The sequence below is a fragment of the Triticum urartu genome, chromosome 2, assembly GCF_003073215.2.
Source record: "Triticum urartu cultivar G1812 chromosome 2, Tu2.1, whole genome shotgun sequence".
NCBI lineage: Eukaryota > Viridiplantae > Streptophyta > Magnoliopsida > Poales > Poaceae > Triticum > Triticum urartu.
Window position 1 is genome coordinate 743,429,903 of NC_053023.1, and position 19,937 is coordinate 743,449,839.

The following is a 19,937-nucleotide window of genomic DNA, read 5'->3' on the forward strand; positions in this document are numbered from 1 at the left end:
ACGCAGCAGCCAGCCCGGTTCCCGCCAGCGTGTCACGTGCCCTCGCAGCCGTCCGATCATGGAAACCAACGGCCCAGATCGACTCGCACGCGTGTCACCGCGATCCCGAGGGACAGACCGCGTCGGAGACCACCTCCGATTCGTCCACGTCACACCCTCGCTATAGGCCTCCCTTCGCGCCATAAATAGTAGCCGCACCGCCTCGTCCTGCAACGTACTACTTGGACCTAGCTTCGCGACGACATCGATCGATCGCCGGCGCCATGGCTCGGGCGACGAAGTTGCACGGGCTACTGCTCGCGGTGCTGCTCCTCGCGGCCACGCTGGCTCCCCCGGCCGCGGCGGCGGCGGCGAAGGAGAAGGGCTCCGGCAACGGCAACGGCGGGCCGGTGATCGGCATCGACCTGGGCACGACCTACTCGTGCGTGGCCGTGTACCGGAACGGGCGCGTGGAGATCATCGCCAACGACCAGGGCAACCGCATCACCCCCTCCTGGGTCGCCTTCACCGACTCCGGCGAGCGCCTCATCGGCGAGGCCGCCAAGAACCAGGCCGCCGCCAACCCGCTCCGCACCGTCTACGACGCCAAGCGACTCATCGGCAGGCAGTTCGTCGACGCCGAGGTGCAGCGGGACATGAAGCTGCTGCCGTTCAAGGTGGTGGACAAGAACGGCAAGCCGCACCTCGAGGTGGAGGTCAAGGCCGGCGACGTGCGGACGCTCAGCCCGGAGGAGGTCAGCGCCATGGTGCTCACCAGGATGAAGGAGACGGCCGAGGCGTATCTCGGCGAGAAGGTCCGGGACGCCGTCATCACCATCCCGGCCTACTTCAACGACGCGCAGCGCCAGGCCACCAAGGACGCCGGCGCCATCGCCGGCCTCAACGTCGTCCGCCTCATCAACGAGCCCACCGCCGCCGCCATCGCCTACGGCCTCGACAAGGTGGCCGACGGGAAGGAGCGGAACGTGCTCGTGTTCGACCTCGGCGGCGGCACCTTCGACGTCAGCGTGCTCGCGCTAGACGGCGGCGTCTTCGAGGTCCTCGCCACCAACGGCGACACACATCTCGGAGGCGAGGACTTCGACCAGCGCGCCATGGACCACTTCATCCGGCTCGTCAAGCGGAAGCACGGCGTCGACATCTCCGGCGACGCGCGCGCGCTTGGCAAGCTCCGCCGCGAGTGCGAGCGCGCCAAGCGGGCGCTCAGCACCCAGCTCCAGGTCCGCGTGGAGGTCGAGTCGCTGGCCGACGGCGTCGACCTGTCGGAGCCGCTCACCCGGGCCCGCTTCGAGGAGCTCAACGCCGACCTCTTCCGCAAGGTCATGGCGCCCGTGAAGAAGGCCATGGCGGACGCCGGGCTGGCCAAGGGCGACGTCGACGAGGTGGTGCTGGTCGGCGGCAGCACGAGGATCCCCAAGGTGCAGCAGCTCCTCCGCGACTACTTCGGCGGCAAGGAGCCCCACAAGGGCGTCAACCCCGACGAGGCCGTGGCCTACGGCGCGGCCGTGCAGGGAGGCATCGTGCGCGGCGACGCCAAGGAGGTTGTGGTGCTGGACGTGACTCCGCTGACGCTGGGCATCGAGACTGCCGGCGGCGTGATGACGAGCGTGATCCCCCGGAACTCGCCGATCCCGACCAAGAGGGCCAAGATGTTCACCACGTACGAGGACAGGCAAACGACGGTGACCATCACGGTGTTCGAGGGCGAGCGGAGCATGACCAAGGACAACCGGCTGCTGGGCAAGTTCGACCTCACCGGGATCGCGCCGGCGCCGAGGGGCACGCCGCAGATCGAGGTGACGCTGGAGGTGGACGTGAACGGCATCCTGCACGTGGGGGCGGCGGACAAGGGCACCGGCCGGTCGGAGAAGATCGAGATCAGCAGCGCCGGCCGCAGCATCAGCCAGGAGGAGATCGAGCGCATGGCGCAAGAGGCGGAGGAGTTCGCCGAGGAGGACAGGAAGGTGAGGGACAAGGTGGACGCGCGGAACAAGCTGGAGGCGTACGTGTACAGCGCCCGCACGACGGCCGACGGCGAGCTGGGGGCCAAGATGGACGCCGACGACAGGGAGAGGGTCAAGGAAGCGGCAAGGGAGGCCGGCGAGTGGCTAGAAGCTAACCCGGAGGCCGACAAGGACGACTACGCAGAGAAGCTCAAGGAGCTGGAGGATGTGTGCAGCCCCGCCTTCGCCGCTGCCTACGGGAACGCCGGCGGTGGTCATGACGACGACGCCGAGGAGGACAACGACCACGACGAGCTCTAAGATTTTACTAGTAGTTGCTGTTCATAGCGTAGTACGATTATTAGGATTGAACTACGTACCGAATGACCAACGCCCAAAGTCATAAATCTACATCGTGCATTGTTTGGCAAGACAGATAACATATTTCATTGTTCATATATTGTCGATTTTCTGAAAATTCCGATATTAATTTCCACACGGTGGCTATATGTAAGTTGACTGAATTTTCATATTGGGTTAAGTTGACTGAATTTTCATATTGGGTAAGTTGATTTCATGGGTATAGGAATGGTTGATTTCATTGTTTGGCAAGACAGATAACATAGTCCAATAATAATAAGAGATGTAGTATATTGATGACAACATAGTATATTCTAGCATGAGTTCATATATGTTTCTGGCCAAACTGTTGATGTGCAGCCCAAACACACAAAAGCAGCATAAACTGTACAAAACGATACTACAAGATGTCTACCCTGCACTGAGATTATCTTCTGACTTTCGGCAACTATGTATTCGATGAGGTTGGTAAAACAGCTCATCTAATCCAGCTAATCGAGCTCGGTATGTTTTTTTTACAGTCGTAGTTGTGGTACTAGGCGTCAACGTATATTGGAGACTCATTGCGCCATATCAGTTTCCCGGCTTGAGGAACGGCCAGGCCAAGGAGCAGAGGTCATGAGCGGTGTTCCCGTCGCCGTCCTTGATCTGGAGATCAGCGTGCTTGACAAGGAGTTGGGCGATGTCTTCTCTCTCGCGACGGACAGCATAGTGAAGTGGTGTCTGACCTTCATCGTCCTGGATATGGAAAGAGAGAAGCAAGGTTCAGTTCACATAGCTCAAGGGCCTCGAAAGGCAGCCCTATGATACCATAAACCAAACGGATCTAACGGTATGTACCAACTACTCTACCGGACAAGTTAAGCTACCTGAGCATTCACGTCTGCATTTGAACGGACAAGGAGCTCCACAGCACCTAGGTGACCCCGGTCCACAGCCCAGTGCAATGGGGTTCTCTTTTCACTATCTGAAACCAAATTATGTCTAAATGAGTCATGCTGCATAAAGAAGAGAGAGATGGATGTTCTGCAAACAAACCTCTTGCATTGATTTCTACACCAGACTCCAGATGCTTTTTAAGATCTTCCATTTCTCCTTCCCTTGCAGAAACATGTATCTCCCCAAGTTCTCTGCAGGTACAAATAAGTTCATTGTAATCCTAGAAACAATAGTTCAGGTGAAGTACTCAATGGATGAAATAAATAATTAAAGCTTATTAGCACCAGGATGGAGATAACTAGCTGCACACCAAATAATGAATCACCTCACTTTTATTTGCTATGTTCTACTCCCTCTGTTCCAAAATAGATGACTCAACTTTGTACTAACTTTAGTATAACGTTGGGTCATCTATTTTGGAACGGAGGGAGTATCAGTTAGCAAAAGAAATAGACTTACAATTCATTTGTTTTAGATGCAGGTCCTGGCCCCTTTGAGCCTGTTGCAGACGCACTGGTTTCCTCATCTTTCACACTCTGGAATCATGTCGAGCAGATTATCAAACAGAGCCAACACTGTGGTGTGCATTCCTATGAAGATGGTAGCAAGTGGTGTGGCTAACGAGGACTTATAAAACTTACTGTATAATAAGCTTGGGCCCAGCTGGGGAAGAGCTCACGAGCAGCGGCGATATACTCGTTCATAGCTTCTTCTGGACTCATATCACCCAAATTGTTCCACGCATTCCTTGCAAAAAAGTGCTCAACCAATAAGGATACTTGGTAAACTGAATTGACTTTCCAAATTGAGAAGCACAGACAGAGCATAAGCAAAGAGGTCTACTGCTAATATCTGTTCAATGCAATAGGAACATCCAGAGGACCAAAGACTCATCTTCATAATGAAAATTCTTAGCTCTACACAGCTATTCGGCATTATGATAAGTACCATTATTCGATATAGATCACGGATGCTCAGGGGAAAGTAGCACGGACAGACAATGCAAGCAATCAATAAATTGGTGAAGCCAATCAAGAACCTAGAGACAGTTACCTAATTGAGAAGCACATGTAGAGCAAGAACGAAAAGGTCTACTGCATTTTCTTTTCTTTTCTTGAAACAGCCTACTGCAAAATCATTCTCACTGTGAAATAAAATATGCCTAGGTTCCAGGGCTCATATATAAAAATCCAGAGCAGGAAAGGGCGTCATCAAAATGAAAACATGTCTATTCAGCATAATCACAAGCGGTATTCCTGGATATAGATCGTAGATGCTCTGGCAAAAGTAGCACAAACAAGCAACATAAGCATTCAATCGATTGGTGAAGCCAAGCAAGAAGCCAGGGACAATTATCAAATTGAGAAAGACAGACAGAGCAAAAGTGAAAAGGTCTACGGCTGATACATGTTCACTGCAATAAATGGATGTATGAGTTCCAGAACTCTAAAGGGCATTACCAAAATGCAAAACTCTAAGCCCCACAAACGGCATTCTTGGACATAGATCAGGTTTGTTGAATATAAGCACTTGGATGTTCAGGTTAAAGTAGCACAGACAGGCAATGCAGACACGCAATCAATTAGCGATACTCATACAAAAACCTGGAGACAGTTTACCAATTTATCATACATGAACTGAACCTAGAGAACCCATAAACTAGCACGAGGAGGCTTGCTTCCTGTGCATTAAACCTAGAGAAGCAGTGGACCAACTCTCTGTCAGTAGCAAGAACTCGCTGTAAAATAATATATGCATGTGTTCCAGCGCTCATATATAAAAATTCCGGAGCAGGAAAGGGCATCATCAAAATGAAAACTCTCTTAAGTGCTCAACAAATAAGGTACTAGGTAAACTGAATTGACTTTCCAAATTGAGAAGCACAGACAGAGCATAAGCAAAGGGTTCAACTGCTAATATGTATTCAGTGCAAATAGTAGACATCTGAGTTCTGGTGCTCATACTGGAACATCCAGAGCACCAAAGGCATCTTCACAGTGCAAATTCTTACCCCTACACAAGTATTCAGGTAACATTCTTCGATATATATCATGGATGCTCAGGGAAAAGTAGCGCGAACAGACAATGGAAGCAATCAACCAATTGGTGAAGCCAATCAAGAAGCTAGAGACAGTTACCAAAGTGAGAATCACAGGCATAGCAAAAGCGGTAAGGTCTACTGCTAGCACATGCTCAATGCAAAATAATAGATGCCGGAGTTCCAGTGGCCGTACATGAGAAATTTAGAGCAGCAAAGGGCAAAGTGACAAACGAGGCAGGGGAGGTACCACTCGTTGTGGGGCTTGAGCTTGTGGGGGAAGGGCGGCGGCGCGGTGCAGGGCCCCTCGGTGGCGACCTTATGGAGGCCGTAGAACCGAAGATACACACCATCGGGGACGCTCAAGGTGCAGGCCTGGACGAAGTCGGAGGCGGCGTTGAACTCCTTCTCGAGATCCTTGCCCTCCAAGCGGCGCTTGACCTTTGGGATGTGGATCTGTGGCAAATCGGGAACCCAATGAAACTGCTCAAATTTGGGGGAGAATAACCGCGCGGAGGGAGGTAGGGAGAAAGCAGAGAGGATTAGGGTGGTGGTGGTACCTGGTTCTGGTCCTGGCCCGCCTCAGATTTGTAAATCGGTTTGATTCCTGCCATGATGAACTCGAAGTCTTCGGGCCTCCACGGTGTTGGCGCGGGGCCGCCGCCCCTGCGGTAGCTCCAGCCGCCGCCGCCGCCGCCGTCGCCGCCGCCGTCGCCGTCGCCGCCGTCGCCGCCGCCGACCACGTAGTCGTCCGAGTCGTCGTCGGTGAAGGGGCCTCATCGTCGCTGGAGGTATCGTAAGGATCGCGACCACCACCACCACCGAACAAGTACGGGGCGAGGAGAGTCTCGGCAGTCCGCTGAATCTGAGCCCGGGTTGCGTCCAGCTCAGAGGGGGGAGTCTTCGGTAACCGGAGATGCAGAAACCTGTCCGGCGCGGTGGGCGCGTCGTCCTCCTCCTCCTTCCGAGGATCCGCAAAGAGAAAGGAAATCATCGGAGACGAAGCGGAGGGGAGCGGAGGGGAGAGGCGGATGGGGATTTTGGCCGCGGACGACTTTGTATTTTGGAGCGGGGGAGGGAGAGGAGGTGTAAAGGGAGGGAGACCTCCTCGGCGCCTTCAGCGCCCGCTGTGTCGCTAGCATGGGCCTGGCCCAGCAGCGCTCGCTGGGTGCCGCCGCTCGCTCGATCGCTGGCTCCCGCTCGGCCATTTCTTTTCTTCATTCTAAAAACTGCTACAGTATAAACTTTTGTTCTTAGAAGAAAAAAAAACCGGTTTGCTACAATATGTACTCTTGTTCTTAGAAAAATTTCATCCATTTGGAAAAAAAATATAAAATTTTAAAATAAGTTCGTTGAATTTGAAAAAGTTCATTGATTTTGAAAAAAGATCATCGAATTTGAAATTAAGTTCATTGAATTTGAAAAAAAGTTCATCGATTTTGCAGAAGAAAACTCATGAAGAAAGAAAAGTTTCATGAATGTGAAAAAAAAGAAGAAAAGACAAAAAAAAACATCTACGTAATCACACCAAGTGAATTTGCCAGGTGGTTTTTGTGTCACACTCGGAACTCACCCATCACGGTTCGAAACCCAGCTCTCGCGAAGTTTTTGGAGATTAGAAAACGGAAAGAAAAAAATGGGCCGGGCCAACATGACGAGGGGCTATGCGCGTTGAGGGAGTCCTGGATTAGGGGGTCCTCGGGTGTCCGGACTATTTGATATGGGCCGGACTGATGGGCCGTGCAGATAAAAGCAGAAGACTTTCCCCCGTGTCCGGGTAGGAATCCTATATGCGTGGATGGCAAGTTTGGTGTCCGGATATGTTATTTCCTTTCCCCACAAACCGACTCTGTAGAACCCTAGGCCTCTCCGGTGTGTATATAAACCGGGGAGGTTTAGTCCGTAGAGGCTATCAGAATTCTCATAGGCTAGACAACTAGGGTTTAGCCATTATGATCTCGAGGTAGATGAACTCTTGTAACCCCTATACTCATTGAATACAATCTAGCAGGACGTAGGGTTTTACCTCCTTTAAGATGGCCCGAACCTGGGTAAACATTGTGTCCCCATTGTCCCTTGTTACCATCGATCCTCAGACGCACAGTTCGGGACCGCCTACCCGAGATCTGCTGGTTTTGACACTGACATTTGTGCTTTCATTGAGAGTTTCGTCGTGTTGTCAACAGTAGAATCGATGGCTCGCCTCGTCATCAACGACGACGCTGTTTCCGGGGAGACCTTTCTCCCTGGCCAACTCTTTGTGTTTGGCGGCTTCACGCTACGTGCCAACTCGACCGGCCACCTTGAGCAGGTCGATAGCTATGCCCCTGGTCATCAGATCAGGTTTGGAAGCCTAAACTACATCGCTGACATCAAAGGAGATCTGATCTTCGAGGGGTTCACGGCCTCGGTCGCCGCTCCCCACCCGTACGAAGAAGGCCCTTCGGATCCATCGTCAAATCCTGCTCTGGGATCGACTCTCATACCTGCCCTGGCCTTAGATCCAGAGCGGACCACTCTGTCCGAAGACGGGAGGATAAACCCTGCCGGACCCTCTCCCATTACGGAGCTTCCTACCGGAAACCCAGATGTGACCAGGCCGTCAGCGGGCCCGAAGTCATATAGGACTCTCCCTGTCATCGGGAAGGCGGACTCGTCTCTAGATGTCAACTCCGAACTCTCGAGGTCTGCGTCCACTGAGCTCGGTCAAGTAGTGATTACTGGACCTAGCTCCGCAGGTCCTCAGACACCTGTCCAGCTTTCGCTCCTAAACGAGGCGCTGGACCTAATGCGATCTCTCGCCATCACGAAAGTATCACCTTCGAACTACGCCCAGCCTGAACTGGGGGCTGAGAGAAGGGAATTTTACGTCCCACCCACCACCCACTTAATAGCCACTGTCGAGGACCTAACCGACATGCTAGACCACGCCTCCAAAGACATTGATGGTTGCTACCTCTTGAGCATGCGTTGGTTTTCCCTTGAAGAGGAAAGGGTGATGCAGCAAAGTAGTGTAAGTATTTCCCTCAGTTTTGAGAACCAAGGTATCAATCTAGTAGGAGACAACGCACAAGTCACCTAGTACCTGCACAAACAATCAAGAACCTTGCAACCAACGCGATAAAGGGGTTGTCAATCCCTTCACGGTCACTTGCAAAAGTGAGATCTAATAGAGATAATAAAGTAAATATTTTTGGTATTTTTGTTGTATAGATTGGAAAGAAAGATTGCAAAATAGTAAACGAGATGCGATGTAAATAAAAGAGATGCTATATAATAGGAAAGAGACCCGGGGGCCATAGGTTTCACTAGTGGCTTCTCTCAAGATAGTATGTATTACGGTGGGTAAACAAATTACTGCCGAGCAATTGATAGAAAAGCGCATAGTTATGAAGATATCTACGGCAACGATCATGAATATAGGCATCACGTCCGTGTCAAGTAGACCGAAAAGATTCTGCATCTACTACTATTACTCCACACATCGACCGCTATCCAGCATGCATCTAGAGTATTAAGTTCATAAGAACGGAGTAACGCATTAAGCAAGATGACATGATGTAGAGGGATAAACTCAAGCAATATGATATAAACCCCATCTTTTTATCCTCGATGGCAACAATACAATACGTGCCTTGCTGCCCCTACTGTCACTGGGAAAGGACACCGCAAGATTGAACCCAAAGCTAAGCACTTCTCCCATTGCAAGAAAGATCAATCTAGTAGGCCAAACTAAACCGATAATTCGAAGAGACTTGCAAAGATATCAAATCATGCATATAAGAATTCAGATAAGAACCAAATAATATTCATAGATAATCTTGTTCATAAATCCACAATTCATCGGATCTCGGCAAACACACCGCAAAAGAGTATTACATCGAATAGATCTCCAAGAACATCAAGGAGAACTTTGTATTGAGAATCAAAGAGAGAGAATAAGCCATCTAGCTAATAACTATGGACCCGAAGGTCTGTGGTAAACTACTCACGCTTCATCGGAGAGGCAATGGTGTTGATGTAGAAGCCCTCCATGATCGATTCCCCCTCCGGCAGATCGCCGGAAAAGGCCCCAAGATGGGATCTCACGGGTACAGAAGGTTGCGACGGTGGAAAAGTGGTTTCGTGGCTCCCCCTGATGTTTCTAGGGTATAAGAGTATATATAGGCGAAAGAAGTACGTTGGTGGAGCTACGAGGGGCCCACGAGGGTGGGGGTAGGGGTGGGGGCGCGCCTACCCCCCTGGGCGCGCCCTCCTGCCTCGTGGCCTCCCCGTGGAGTTCCAGACTTCGACTCCAAGTCTTATGGATTGCTTTCGGTCCAAGAAAGAGCATCGCGAAGATTTTATTCGGTTTGGACTCCGTTTAGTATTTCTTTTCTGCAAAACCCTAAAATAGGCAAAAAAACAGAAACTGTCATTGGGCCTCCAGTTAATTGGTTAGTCCCAAAAATAATATAAAAGAGCATATTAAATCCCATTAAACATCCAAAACAGATAAAATAATAGCATGGAACAATCAAAAATTATAGATACGTTGGAGACGTATCAAGCATCCCCAAGCTTAATTCCTGCTCGTCCTCGAGTAGGTAAATGATAAAAACAGAATTTTTGACGTGGAATGCTACCTAACATAATTATCAATGTAATTTTCTTTATTGTGGCATGAATGTTCAGATCCGAAAGATTCAAGACAAAAGTTTAATATTGACATAAAAATAATAGTACTTCAAGCATACTAACAAAGCAATTATGTCTTCTCAAAATAACATGGCCAAATAAAGCTATCCCTACAAAATCATATAGTCTGGCTATGTTCTATCTTCATCACACAAAATATTTAAATCATGCACAACCCCGGTTTTAGCCAAGCAATTGTTTCATACTTTAGTATTCTCAAACTTTTTCAACTTTCACGCAATACATGAGCGTGAGCCATGGACATAGCACTATAGGTGGAATAGAATGGTGGTTGTGGAGAAGACAAAAAGAAGGAAGATGGTCTCACATCAACTAGGCATATTAATAGTCTATGGAGATGCCCATCAGTAGATATCAATGTGAGTGAGTAGGGATTGCCATGCGACGGATGCACTAGAGCTATAAATGTATGAAAGCTCAACAAAAGAAACTAAGTGGGTGTGCATCCAACTTGCTTGCTCACGAAGACCTAGGGCATTTTGAGGAAGCCCATCATTGGAATATACAAGCCAAGTTTTATAACAAAAATTCCCACTAGTATATGAAAGTGACAAAATAAGAGACTCTCTATCATGAAGATCATGGTGCTACTTTGAAGCACAAGTGTGGAAAAAGGATAGTAGCATTGTCCCTTCTCTCTTTTTCTATTTTATTTTTATTTTTTTATTTGGGCCTTTTCTCCTTTTTTATGGCCTCTTTTTTTGTCTCATCCCGACTTGTGGGGGAATCATAGTCTCCATCATCCTTTCCTCACTGGGACAATGCTCTAAAAGTGAAGATCATCACACTTTTATTTACTTACACTAGTAGAAAAGGGGGCAACGGTCCAGGCCGGGTCAGCCCATTAGTCCCGGTTCAGTCTAGAACCGGGACAGATGGGGGCATTGGACCCGGTTCGTGAGCCCAGGGGGCCGGCCGGGCCACATGGGCCATTGGTCCCGGTTCGTCCGGACCTTTTGGTCCCGGTTGGTGGTACGAACCGGGACCAATGGGCCTGGCTCCTGGCCCACCACCATTGGTCCCGGTTGTAGGCTTGAACCGGGACCAAAGGCTGCCCTTTAGTCCCGGTTCATGACACGAACCGGGACCAATGAATTGCCTATATATACCCCTCGCCCGCGAGCAGAGCACTTCAATGCTCTGTTTTTCTGGGCCGGCGAGGGGAGGGCTTTGTGGTGCTCTAGCTCACCTCCTATGCACACGAGGTGTTCGATGGAATGCCCGAGCCACAGTAGTTAAGCTTTCTTCTCTCGAAGCTCGACCTCAAAGCTCCATTTTCCTCGAGATTTGTCTAGATTTAGCGGTCCGTCATGCCCCACCCCCGTCTTCACCGCCGTCGATCACCCGCGCCGATCTCTTCACCGACACCACCGTGGTGAGCCTCTTGTTCTTATCTTCTTTCTGAAAGGAAAAATATTCTTACTTGTATGTTTAGATAGATACTTGTATAATTTTCTTACTTTTATTATTGCATCTTATATAGTGCGATGGTTTTGGTATCCGCCCCCGTCGGCCCTCGTCCTGTCTATGATTCGGATGTGGTATATATATTATCTTTATAACTATTGGTTCATTTATTGTTTATGAAAATTATGCGGACCAACGTGACATAGATTTTATTTATCTAGGATGTATGTGAACCGGAAATTCCAACCGACCCTATTGTCGAGAGGTTAAATTTAGTTGAAGAAGAAAACAATTTCTTGAAGGAAAAAATAAAAAAATTGAGGAGGAGAAGATGATATTGGAGTTGCATGTTGCGGATGTCGTCGATGATCACAAGATCAAGATGGATGCAATGCGCTTGAAGATTAGAAAGATTAGAAAATATGCCATGCATACCGAGGCTTGGTATCATTATGCCGTTGGATCAATTGTTACCTTGGTTGCGATTATGATCGCCTTTGTTTTCGCATTTAAATGTTTTACATAGTTTCAATGTATGGTTTAATTAATTAGATGATCTGGAGAGCTATATGTTGTTAGATGAGAACTATGTATGTACTTTGGTTTTAATGTGATGATGAACTTTTATTAATTTGGACACTTAATTATATATAATGCACGCAGATGAATCGGCAATGGATGTACGGTGACAGACACACCTCCGAGTACATTAAGGGCGTGCATGAGTTTCTCGATGCGGCTGAGGCAAACAAGCAGAATGGTTTTATGTGTTGTCCATGCACTAATTGTGGGAATACGAAGTCTTACTCTAACCGGAAAATCCTTCACACCCACCTGCTTTACAAGGGTTTCATGCCACACTATAATGTTTGGACGAGGCACGGAGAAATAGGGGTTATGATGGAAGACGACGAAGAAGAAGAGTACGATGACAACTACGTGCTCCCTGAATACCGTGATCAAGAGGAACCAGACAATGTGCCCAATGATGCTGCAACGGGTGAAGCTGCTAAAGATCAAGAGGAACCAGACGATGTGCCCGATGATGATGATCTCCGCTGGGTCATTGTCGATGCAAGGACGCAATGCGAAAGTCAAAAGGAGAAGCTGAAGTTCGATCGCATGTTAGAGGATCACAAAAAAGGGTTGTACCCCAATTGCGAAGATGGCAACACAAAGCTCGGTACCGTACTGGAATTGCTGCAATGGAAGGCAGAGAATGCTGTGCCTGACAAAGGATTTGAGAAGCTACTGAAAATATTGAAGAAGAAGCTTCCAAAGGATAACGAATTGCCCGACAGTACATACGCAGCAAAGAAGGTCGTATGCCCTCTAGGATTGGAGGTGGAGAAGATACATGCATGCCCTAATGACTGCATCCTATACCGCGGTGCATACAAGGATCTGAACGCATGCCCGGTATGCGTTGCATTGCGGTATAAGATCAGACGAGATGACCCTGGTGATGTTCACGGCGAGCCCCGCAGGAAGAGGGTTCCTGCGAAGGTGATGTGGTATGCTCCTATAATACCACGGTTGAAACGTCTGTTCAGAAACGGGAAGCATGCCAAGTCGATGCGATGGCACAGTGAGGACCGTAAGAAAGACGGGAAGTTGAGAGCACCCGCTGACGGGTCGCAGTGGAGAAAAATCATGAGAAAGTACTGGGATGAGTTTGCAAAGGACCCAAGGAACGTATGGTTTGCTTTAAGCGCGGATGGCATTAATCCTTTCGGGGAGCAGAGCAGCAATCACAGCACCTGGCCCGTGACTCTATGTATGTATAACCTTCCTCCTTGGATGTGCATGAAGCGGAAGTTCATTATGATGCCAGTTCTCATCCAAGGCCCTAAGCAACCCGGCAACGACATTGATGTGTACCTAAGGCCATTAGTTGAAGAACTTTTATAGCTGTGGAATGGAAACGGTGTACGTACGTGGGATGAGCACAGACAAGAGGAATTTAACCTAAAGGCGTTGCTGTTCGTGACCATCAACGATTGGCCCGCTCTCAGTAACCTTTCAGGACAGACAAACAAAGGATACCACGCATGCACACACTGTTTAGATGACACTGAAAGTATATACCTGGACAAATGCAGGAAGAATGTGTACCTGGGCCATCGTCGATTTCTTCCGACCAACCATCAATGTCGAAAGAAAGGCAAGCATTTCAAAGGCGAGGCAGATCACCAGAAGAAGCCCGCCATGCGTACCGGTGATCACGTACTTGCTATGGTCAATGATTTACACGTAATCTTTGGAAAGGGTCCTGGCGCACTAGCTGTTCCGAATGATGCTGAGGGACACGCACCCATGTGGAAGAAGAAATCTATATTTTGGGACCTACCCTACTGGAAAGACCTAGAGGTCCGCTCTTCAATCGATGTGATGCACGTGACGAAGAACCTTTGCGTGAACCTGCTAGGCTTCTTGGGCGTGTATGGAAAGACAAAAGATACACCTGAGGCACGGTTGGACCTGCAACGTTTGCACGAAAAAGACGGCATGCCTCCGAAGCTGTATGAAGGTCCTGCCAGCTACGCTCTTACGAAAGAAGAGAAAGAAATCTTCTTTGAATGCCTGCTCAGTATGAAGGTCCCGACTGGCTTCTCATCGAATATAAAGGGAATAATAAATATCCCAGAGAAAAAGTTCCAGAACCTAAAGTCTCATGACTGCCACGTGATTATGACGCAACTGCTTCCGGTTGCATTGAGGGGGCTTCTACCGAAAAACGTCCGATTAGCCATTGTGAAGCTATGTGCATTCCTCAATGCAATCTCTCAGAAGGTGATCGATCTAGAAATGGTACCAAAGCTAAGGAGTGATGTGGCACAATGTCTTGTCAGTTTCGAGCTGGTGTTCCCACCATCCTTCTTCAATATCATGACGCATGTCCTAGTTCATCTAGTCGACGAGATTGTCATTTTGGGGCCCGTATTTCTACACAATATGTTCCCCTTTGAGAGGTTCATGGGAGTCCTAAAGAAATATGTCCGTAACCGCGCTAGGCCAGAAGGAAGCATCTCCATGGGCCATCAAACAGAGGATGTCATCGGGTTTTGTGTTGACTTCATTCCTGGCCTTAAGAAGATAGGTCTCCCTAAATCGCGGTATGAGGGGAGACTGACTGGAAAAGGCACGCTAGGAGCGGACTCAATAATATGCAGGGACGGGCATTCTTGGTCTCAAGCACACTACACAGTTCTACAGAACTCTACCTTGGTGACCCCGTATGTCGATGAACACAAGAACAGTCTGTGCTCCAAACACCCGGAGTAGTGCGATGACTGGATTACATGTGAACACATTAGGACTTTCAGCAGTTGGTTGAAAGCACGTCTCAGAGGTGACAACACTGTTTGTGATGAGTTGTACTTGTTGTCCGGGGACCATCTTTGACCGTATTGATTTACAAAGGATACGAGATAAATGGGAATACATTTTACACGATTGACCAAGATCAAAAGAGCACCAACCAAAACAGCGGTGTCCGCTTTGATGCAACAACCGAGAATGGAAAGGACACATATTATGGTTACATAGTGGACATATGGGAACTTGACTACGGACAAGATTTTAAGGTCCCTTTGTTTAAGTGCAAATGGGTCAATCTGTCAGGAGGCGGGGTACATGTAGACCCACAGTACAAAATGACAACAGTCGATCTGAAAAATCTTGGGTACGTTGACGAACCGTTCGTCCTAGCCAATGATGTGGCACAGGTTATCTATGTGAAGGGCATGTCTATCAGATCGAGAAAAAGAAAAGATAAGGAAACGAATACATCATACGATGAGCCAAAGCGCCACATAGTTCTTTCAGGAAAAAGGGACATCCTGGGAGTGGAGGGCAAGACAGACATGTCTGAAGATTATGAAAGGTTTCATGAAATTCCTCCCTTCAATGTCAAGGCTGACCCAAGCGTCCTGATAAACGATGAAGATTATCCATGGTTACGGCGCACCAACCGGGACCAATGCCCCTCTTTAGTCCCGGTTGGTGCCACCAACCGGGACCAAAGGCCGCCGCTTCCCGCCCTTTGGGCTGCTGAAAAGAGGCCTTTGGTCCGATCCCGCCCCGACGACGCCGCCAGGCTGCCCCTCTGCGCCTCGTCGTCGCTGTCGTCGCCCTGCCTCCGACGCCGTCCCGCGCCGCCCCGACGCCGTCGCCACCCCGCGCCGCCCCGCGCCGTCGCGGTCTCTGCGCGCCACCCCGACGCCGTCGCCTCCCCGCGTCGCGCCCCGACGCCGTCGCCGCCCCGCCTCTGCCTCGCCGTCGCCGTCGCCTCGCCGCGCCTCAGCTGCCCCGCGCCGCCGTCGCCTCTGCCTCGCTGTGGTCAGGGCCGGCACCGCCCCCCTCTTCCCCCTTTTTTTTGTAAACACATATATGTTTTTTTCCTGCAGATTATATGTATATGTATGAGTATATGATGATGTATGAGTATATGTATGTGCTGAAAAGATAGATTTTTAGAAAAAAATACTATTTTTTCTGTTGATGATATGATGATGTTTTTTTTTCATATATGCATTTTTTCTTATATGTATTTTTTTAAGTTGTTAGTAGATATCAATTTTAGGTTAGTGCATTTTATCACTGATTTTAGGTTAGTTGATCGATTTAGTGCATTTTATGTTTGTTGCATTTTATGTTTGTTGCATTTTAGGTTAGTGCATTTGCTAAGTGATATTAAGAAAGGAAGGAAAAGAAGGATAGGAAAGAAGAAAAAAAGAAGAGGAAAGAAAGAAGAAGAGGAGAGGAAAAGAAGAGGAGAAATAAATAAGAAGAAGAAAAAAGAAGAAAAGGAAGAGGAGAAGAAGAAAGGAATAGTGGAGAGGAAGAGAAAATAGAATATTCTATTTTATCTTCCTCTCCACTATTCCTTTCTTCTTCTCCTCTTTTTTTTCTTCTTTTTTTTCTTCGATCTTCTCCTCTTTTTTTTCTTTCTTCTTCTTCTTCTTCTTCTTAATTTTTATCGGGAACGAGGGTGTCGAGGATCGCCGAGGGGTCGAGGGTCGGGAACTAGGGTCGAGGGTTCAAGGGGTCGAGGATCGCTCGGCACTAGGCAACCTCCCGACCCCTCGGCGATCCTCTCGAACATGAGAGGACGAAGAGGATAAAAAAAGAAGAGGAAGAAGAAAAAAAAGAGGAGAAGAAAGAATAGAGGAGTTCTTCTCCTCTATTCTTTCTTCTCCTCTTTTTTTCTTCTTCTTCCTATTTTTTTATCGGGAACGAGGGTCGTCGAGGGACATAGATGTAGTGTCGTCGTTGTCGATATACCCCCTCCCGATAGCTTCAACACGTGGGGGGGGTCGATATTACCCCCTCCTTGAAGCGTTCTCGAGGCCACCCCAAACCCTTGAAGCGTTGTCGAGGCCACCCCAAACCCTAGAGAAGCAGCGTCGGGGCCACTAATTACTATATATGATTCCTTACTACGTTTGCCACTAATATATCCATCTGTCATGTTTGAATAATAATTGCCATGTTGTAAATATTTGTAGAAACTATGGACACCGAATGAGATGAAGCAAACGAAGCGTTGTTGAGGGACATGATCGCACAAGGAAGTGCTGCCGTCTCGTTGTTTCTCAACGACACAGATGGTCTGGAAGGAGAGGGTGAAGAAGCTGGCTCTGGTGACCTAATGCCGGTGCAAGAAGAAGAACGTGAGGACGGCTCCGGTGACACAATGCTGGTGCAAGAAAGAGATCGTGATGACGGCTCCGGTGACCGAACCGAGTCCGGCCAGGTATATATATTAGTTAAGCCTGTGCTGACTAGCTAATTGATGCATTCATTGTTTTGGTATGTACACATATTAATTAAGTCTTTGTTCTTTTTTCTAGCCCTCCGGATCGAGCACAACTGAGGTAAGGAGACGAGGCGCGAAGAAAAAGTTGAGCCCGGATGAAAGGTTTGAGATCATAGAAATCACGCCCGACGGCCAACCTATTGAACCCATCCGAACAAAGAAGGCATTTGTTGCTCAGTGCGGGGTTCTGGTTAGGGACAAGATCCCGATCAGCATCCAGCAATGGTTCAAGCCGGCTACAGAAGACCCTGAGGTGTCTTACGTCAATGATATGCAGAAAAATGATCTTTGGACTGAGCTGAAGACAAATTTCACCCTACCGCCAGAGGATGATCCGGAGAAGCCAGTTAAAGAGGAATTAATCAAGTCTTTTGCTCTTAAGAGGATGGCAGACCTATTCAGGAGGTGGAAGAAAGACCTGAATAGGTTTGTCGAGAAAAAAGAGACACCAGAATTCAAGGGCATATATGAGAAGATCAGAGATGACTGGCCTGCATTTGTGGCCTACAAGACATCGGAAAAGAGTAAGAAGATGTCGGCGACAAACAAGAAAAATGCTGCGAAGAAGAAGCTTCACCATCGCACGGGGTCAGGTGGCTACCTCGTAGCCCGGCCTAAGTGGGCCAAGGCTGAGAATGATCTGGTTGAAAAAGGGATCGAACCAGAGACAATGAGATGGCCAGACCGTTGCCGGACTTGGTTCTTTGGGGCTGGCGGAACCTTGGACCCTGTAACAGGGAAGTGCATTTGGACGGATGAGCAACTTGACATACCCTTGAAGAATCTTCGGTACTATATCGCTGCAGCACAGAAAGGGACGTTCCTTCCAGACAGAGAGAACGACGAGCTCACAAAGGCCCTCGGAAATCCTGAGCACCCTGGACGGACACGAGGCACGCCAGGCTCCATTCCGTGGAAGGCTGGGTTTCCAGACGCAGGCGGTTACAAAAGCCACGAGAGGAGCAAAAAAGTGCAGCAGACCGAACTCCAGGCGCTGCACACAAGGGTACAAGCGATAGAGGAACGAGAAGCAAATCGCAGCAAACAACTTACCGAAGCTTCCCCTGAAGCTACCCCGCCATCTCAGCGGAGAAGCAGCGTGGCTTCCACCGAGCTGCTTCAGCCGTAGCTTGTCTTGACGGCTCCTGCCAGCTATCCCGTGGATGCTATCACAGAGGCTCAAAATTGCCACCTTATGACGCAATGGATGAATATGAAGGTCAAGGCAACTGTTGGCTCTGTTTTTCCTAATGAACCCGGCGCAACTTTTCACTGCCGGCCGATTCCAGAAGGATATGCTAAGGTGATGGTGGATGAAATAACGGAGGGTTTGAGGACCTCCAGCTTGACCACCCTACCGGAGAAGGGGAGACTCGGCTGGGTTCTGCTCCGAAGACTCCATGCCTATGGCGGAAGGAGCTCATCAACCTTCCAAACTGGACGCCTCCGCCTCCTCCTCCTCCTCCGGCGAGTCAGGGCACTCCGCCTCCTCCTCCGGCGAGTGACGATCAGGGCCCTCGGCCGGCTCCTTCTCCGGCGCGTGGCGGCACTCCGCCTCCTTCTCCGCCTGCGCCGGCGCGCCCGAGCAGCCAGCCTCCTCCTTCCCCGCCTCGTCAGCAAGGGCGGAAGAGACCCGCCGCCGCTCCGGCAGCTGCTCCGGCGCGTCGTAGTCCTTCTCCTCCGCCTCGTAAGCAAGTAAAGAAGACAACCACTCCGTCTGCTTGGCCGACGTCTAGCAGTACAGCCAGTGGCGGGAGGCAATACAGATACGGTCCTTCTCTCAAGCCTCTAGAGAAGTTACCGTATGAGAGGACCCCGGAGGAGAACGCGAAGATCGCGCGAACCGAAACGAAGGAATGGTTTGAAGGGTTGAAAGCACAGAGACATCCACCTCCGGAGGAGAAGGTAGATCCGGTGAAAGCAAAGCACACTATCGATGCCCTGAGGAAACCACCAAAGTCTCCGCCAAAAACCAACTATGAGCGCGTTACTGAACAGGCATATCGCGAAGCGGAGCGGTCGGGAAGTACTGCCAGTGATCAAAGGTTAAAAGAACGACGAGCAGCTGGGAAAAAAATTGCCTAGCTTGGTGAACAAGCAAACCAATCGTGCCCCCCGCTCAATGTGTCTAGGGACATCGTCGCTAATGCTCCGGGGATGGTGCCTGGTTATAGCAATCTTGGAGATTACCTACCCAACGATGTACATTATGATTTCTTGGAGGTGGACGAACACAGATACGAGTACGGGAAGCCTCTCGTCAAAGATGAAAAATCTCTAACAACGATGATGCGAAGATTCCATAATTGGTACATGAAAACCTGCAGAGAGTCTGGGGGGAAGAATACTTTGTATCTGAGAATTAAAGATGAGCACGACCTCGTTGGAACTGATCTGTTGCATGTTCCATTTGAGGAGTTCTTCGAGTTCTTTAATCAAAAGGCCCTCGATAAATTAACGGTCTTTTGCTACTGTCTGTAAGTACTACTACTTCTGTCATTAAGTCTCTATATATAGCTCAGCTCTTCCATTGCATGTATTTATAATTATCCTCACTATATTATGCAGATTGAAGATCGTCGAGTGCAGAAAAGCAGAAATGTATGATATTGGGTTCATTAACACAAATCTCATAGATGATTTTCAGGTTAAAAAGAACGCCGAAGAGGCCGAGGCCAACTTGCTACAATCGTTGCTCAAAAATCAAAACAAAGATACCATACTCTTTCCT

The 19,937-nt window shown here is 49.1% G+C and overlaps 2 protein-coding genes across 2 annotated transcripts; one reads left to right on the forward strand and one right to left on the reverse strand.

Annotated features, from left to right (window-relative positions):
• The first annotated feature begins 201 nt into the window (after positions 1-201).
• On the forward strand, positions 202-2,399 carry LOC125540416 (heat shock 70 kDa protein BIP5-like). The gene has a single exon (XM_048704030.1). The coding sequence runs from the start codon at positions 264-266 to the stop codon at positions 2,262-2,264; it is 2,001 nt and encodes a 666-aa protein (XP_048559987.1). The 5' UTR covers positions 202-263; the 3' UTR covers positions 2,265-2,399.
• Positions 2,400-2,568: 169 nt separating this feature from the next.
• Positions 2,569-6,857, reverse strand: LOC125538481 (acyl-CoA-binding domain-containing protein 4-like). Its single transcript, XM_048701768.1, has 8 exons — positions 6,854-6,857; positions 5,841-6,055; positions 5,531-5,736; positions 3,884-3,989; positions 3,702-3,778; positions 3,342-3,433; positions 3,173-3,270; positions 2,569-3,041 (listed from the first exon to the last, which is right to left on the reverse strand). Exons 1-8 carry the CDS (start codon positions 6,855-6,857, stop codon positions 2,877-2,879), a joined length of 963 nt encoding a protein of 320 aa, XP_048557725.1. The 3' UTR covers positions 2,569-2,876.
• Between the last annotated feature and the right edge of the window lie 13,080 nt (positions 6,858-19,937).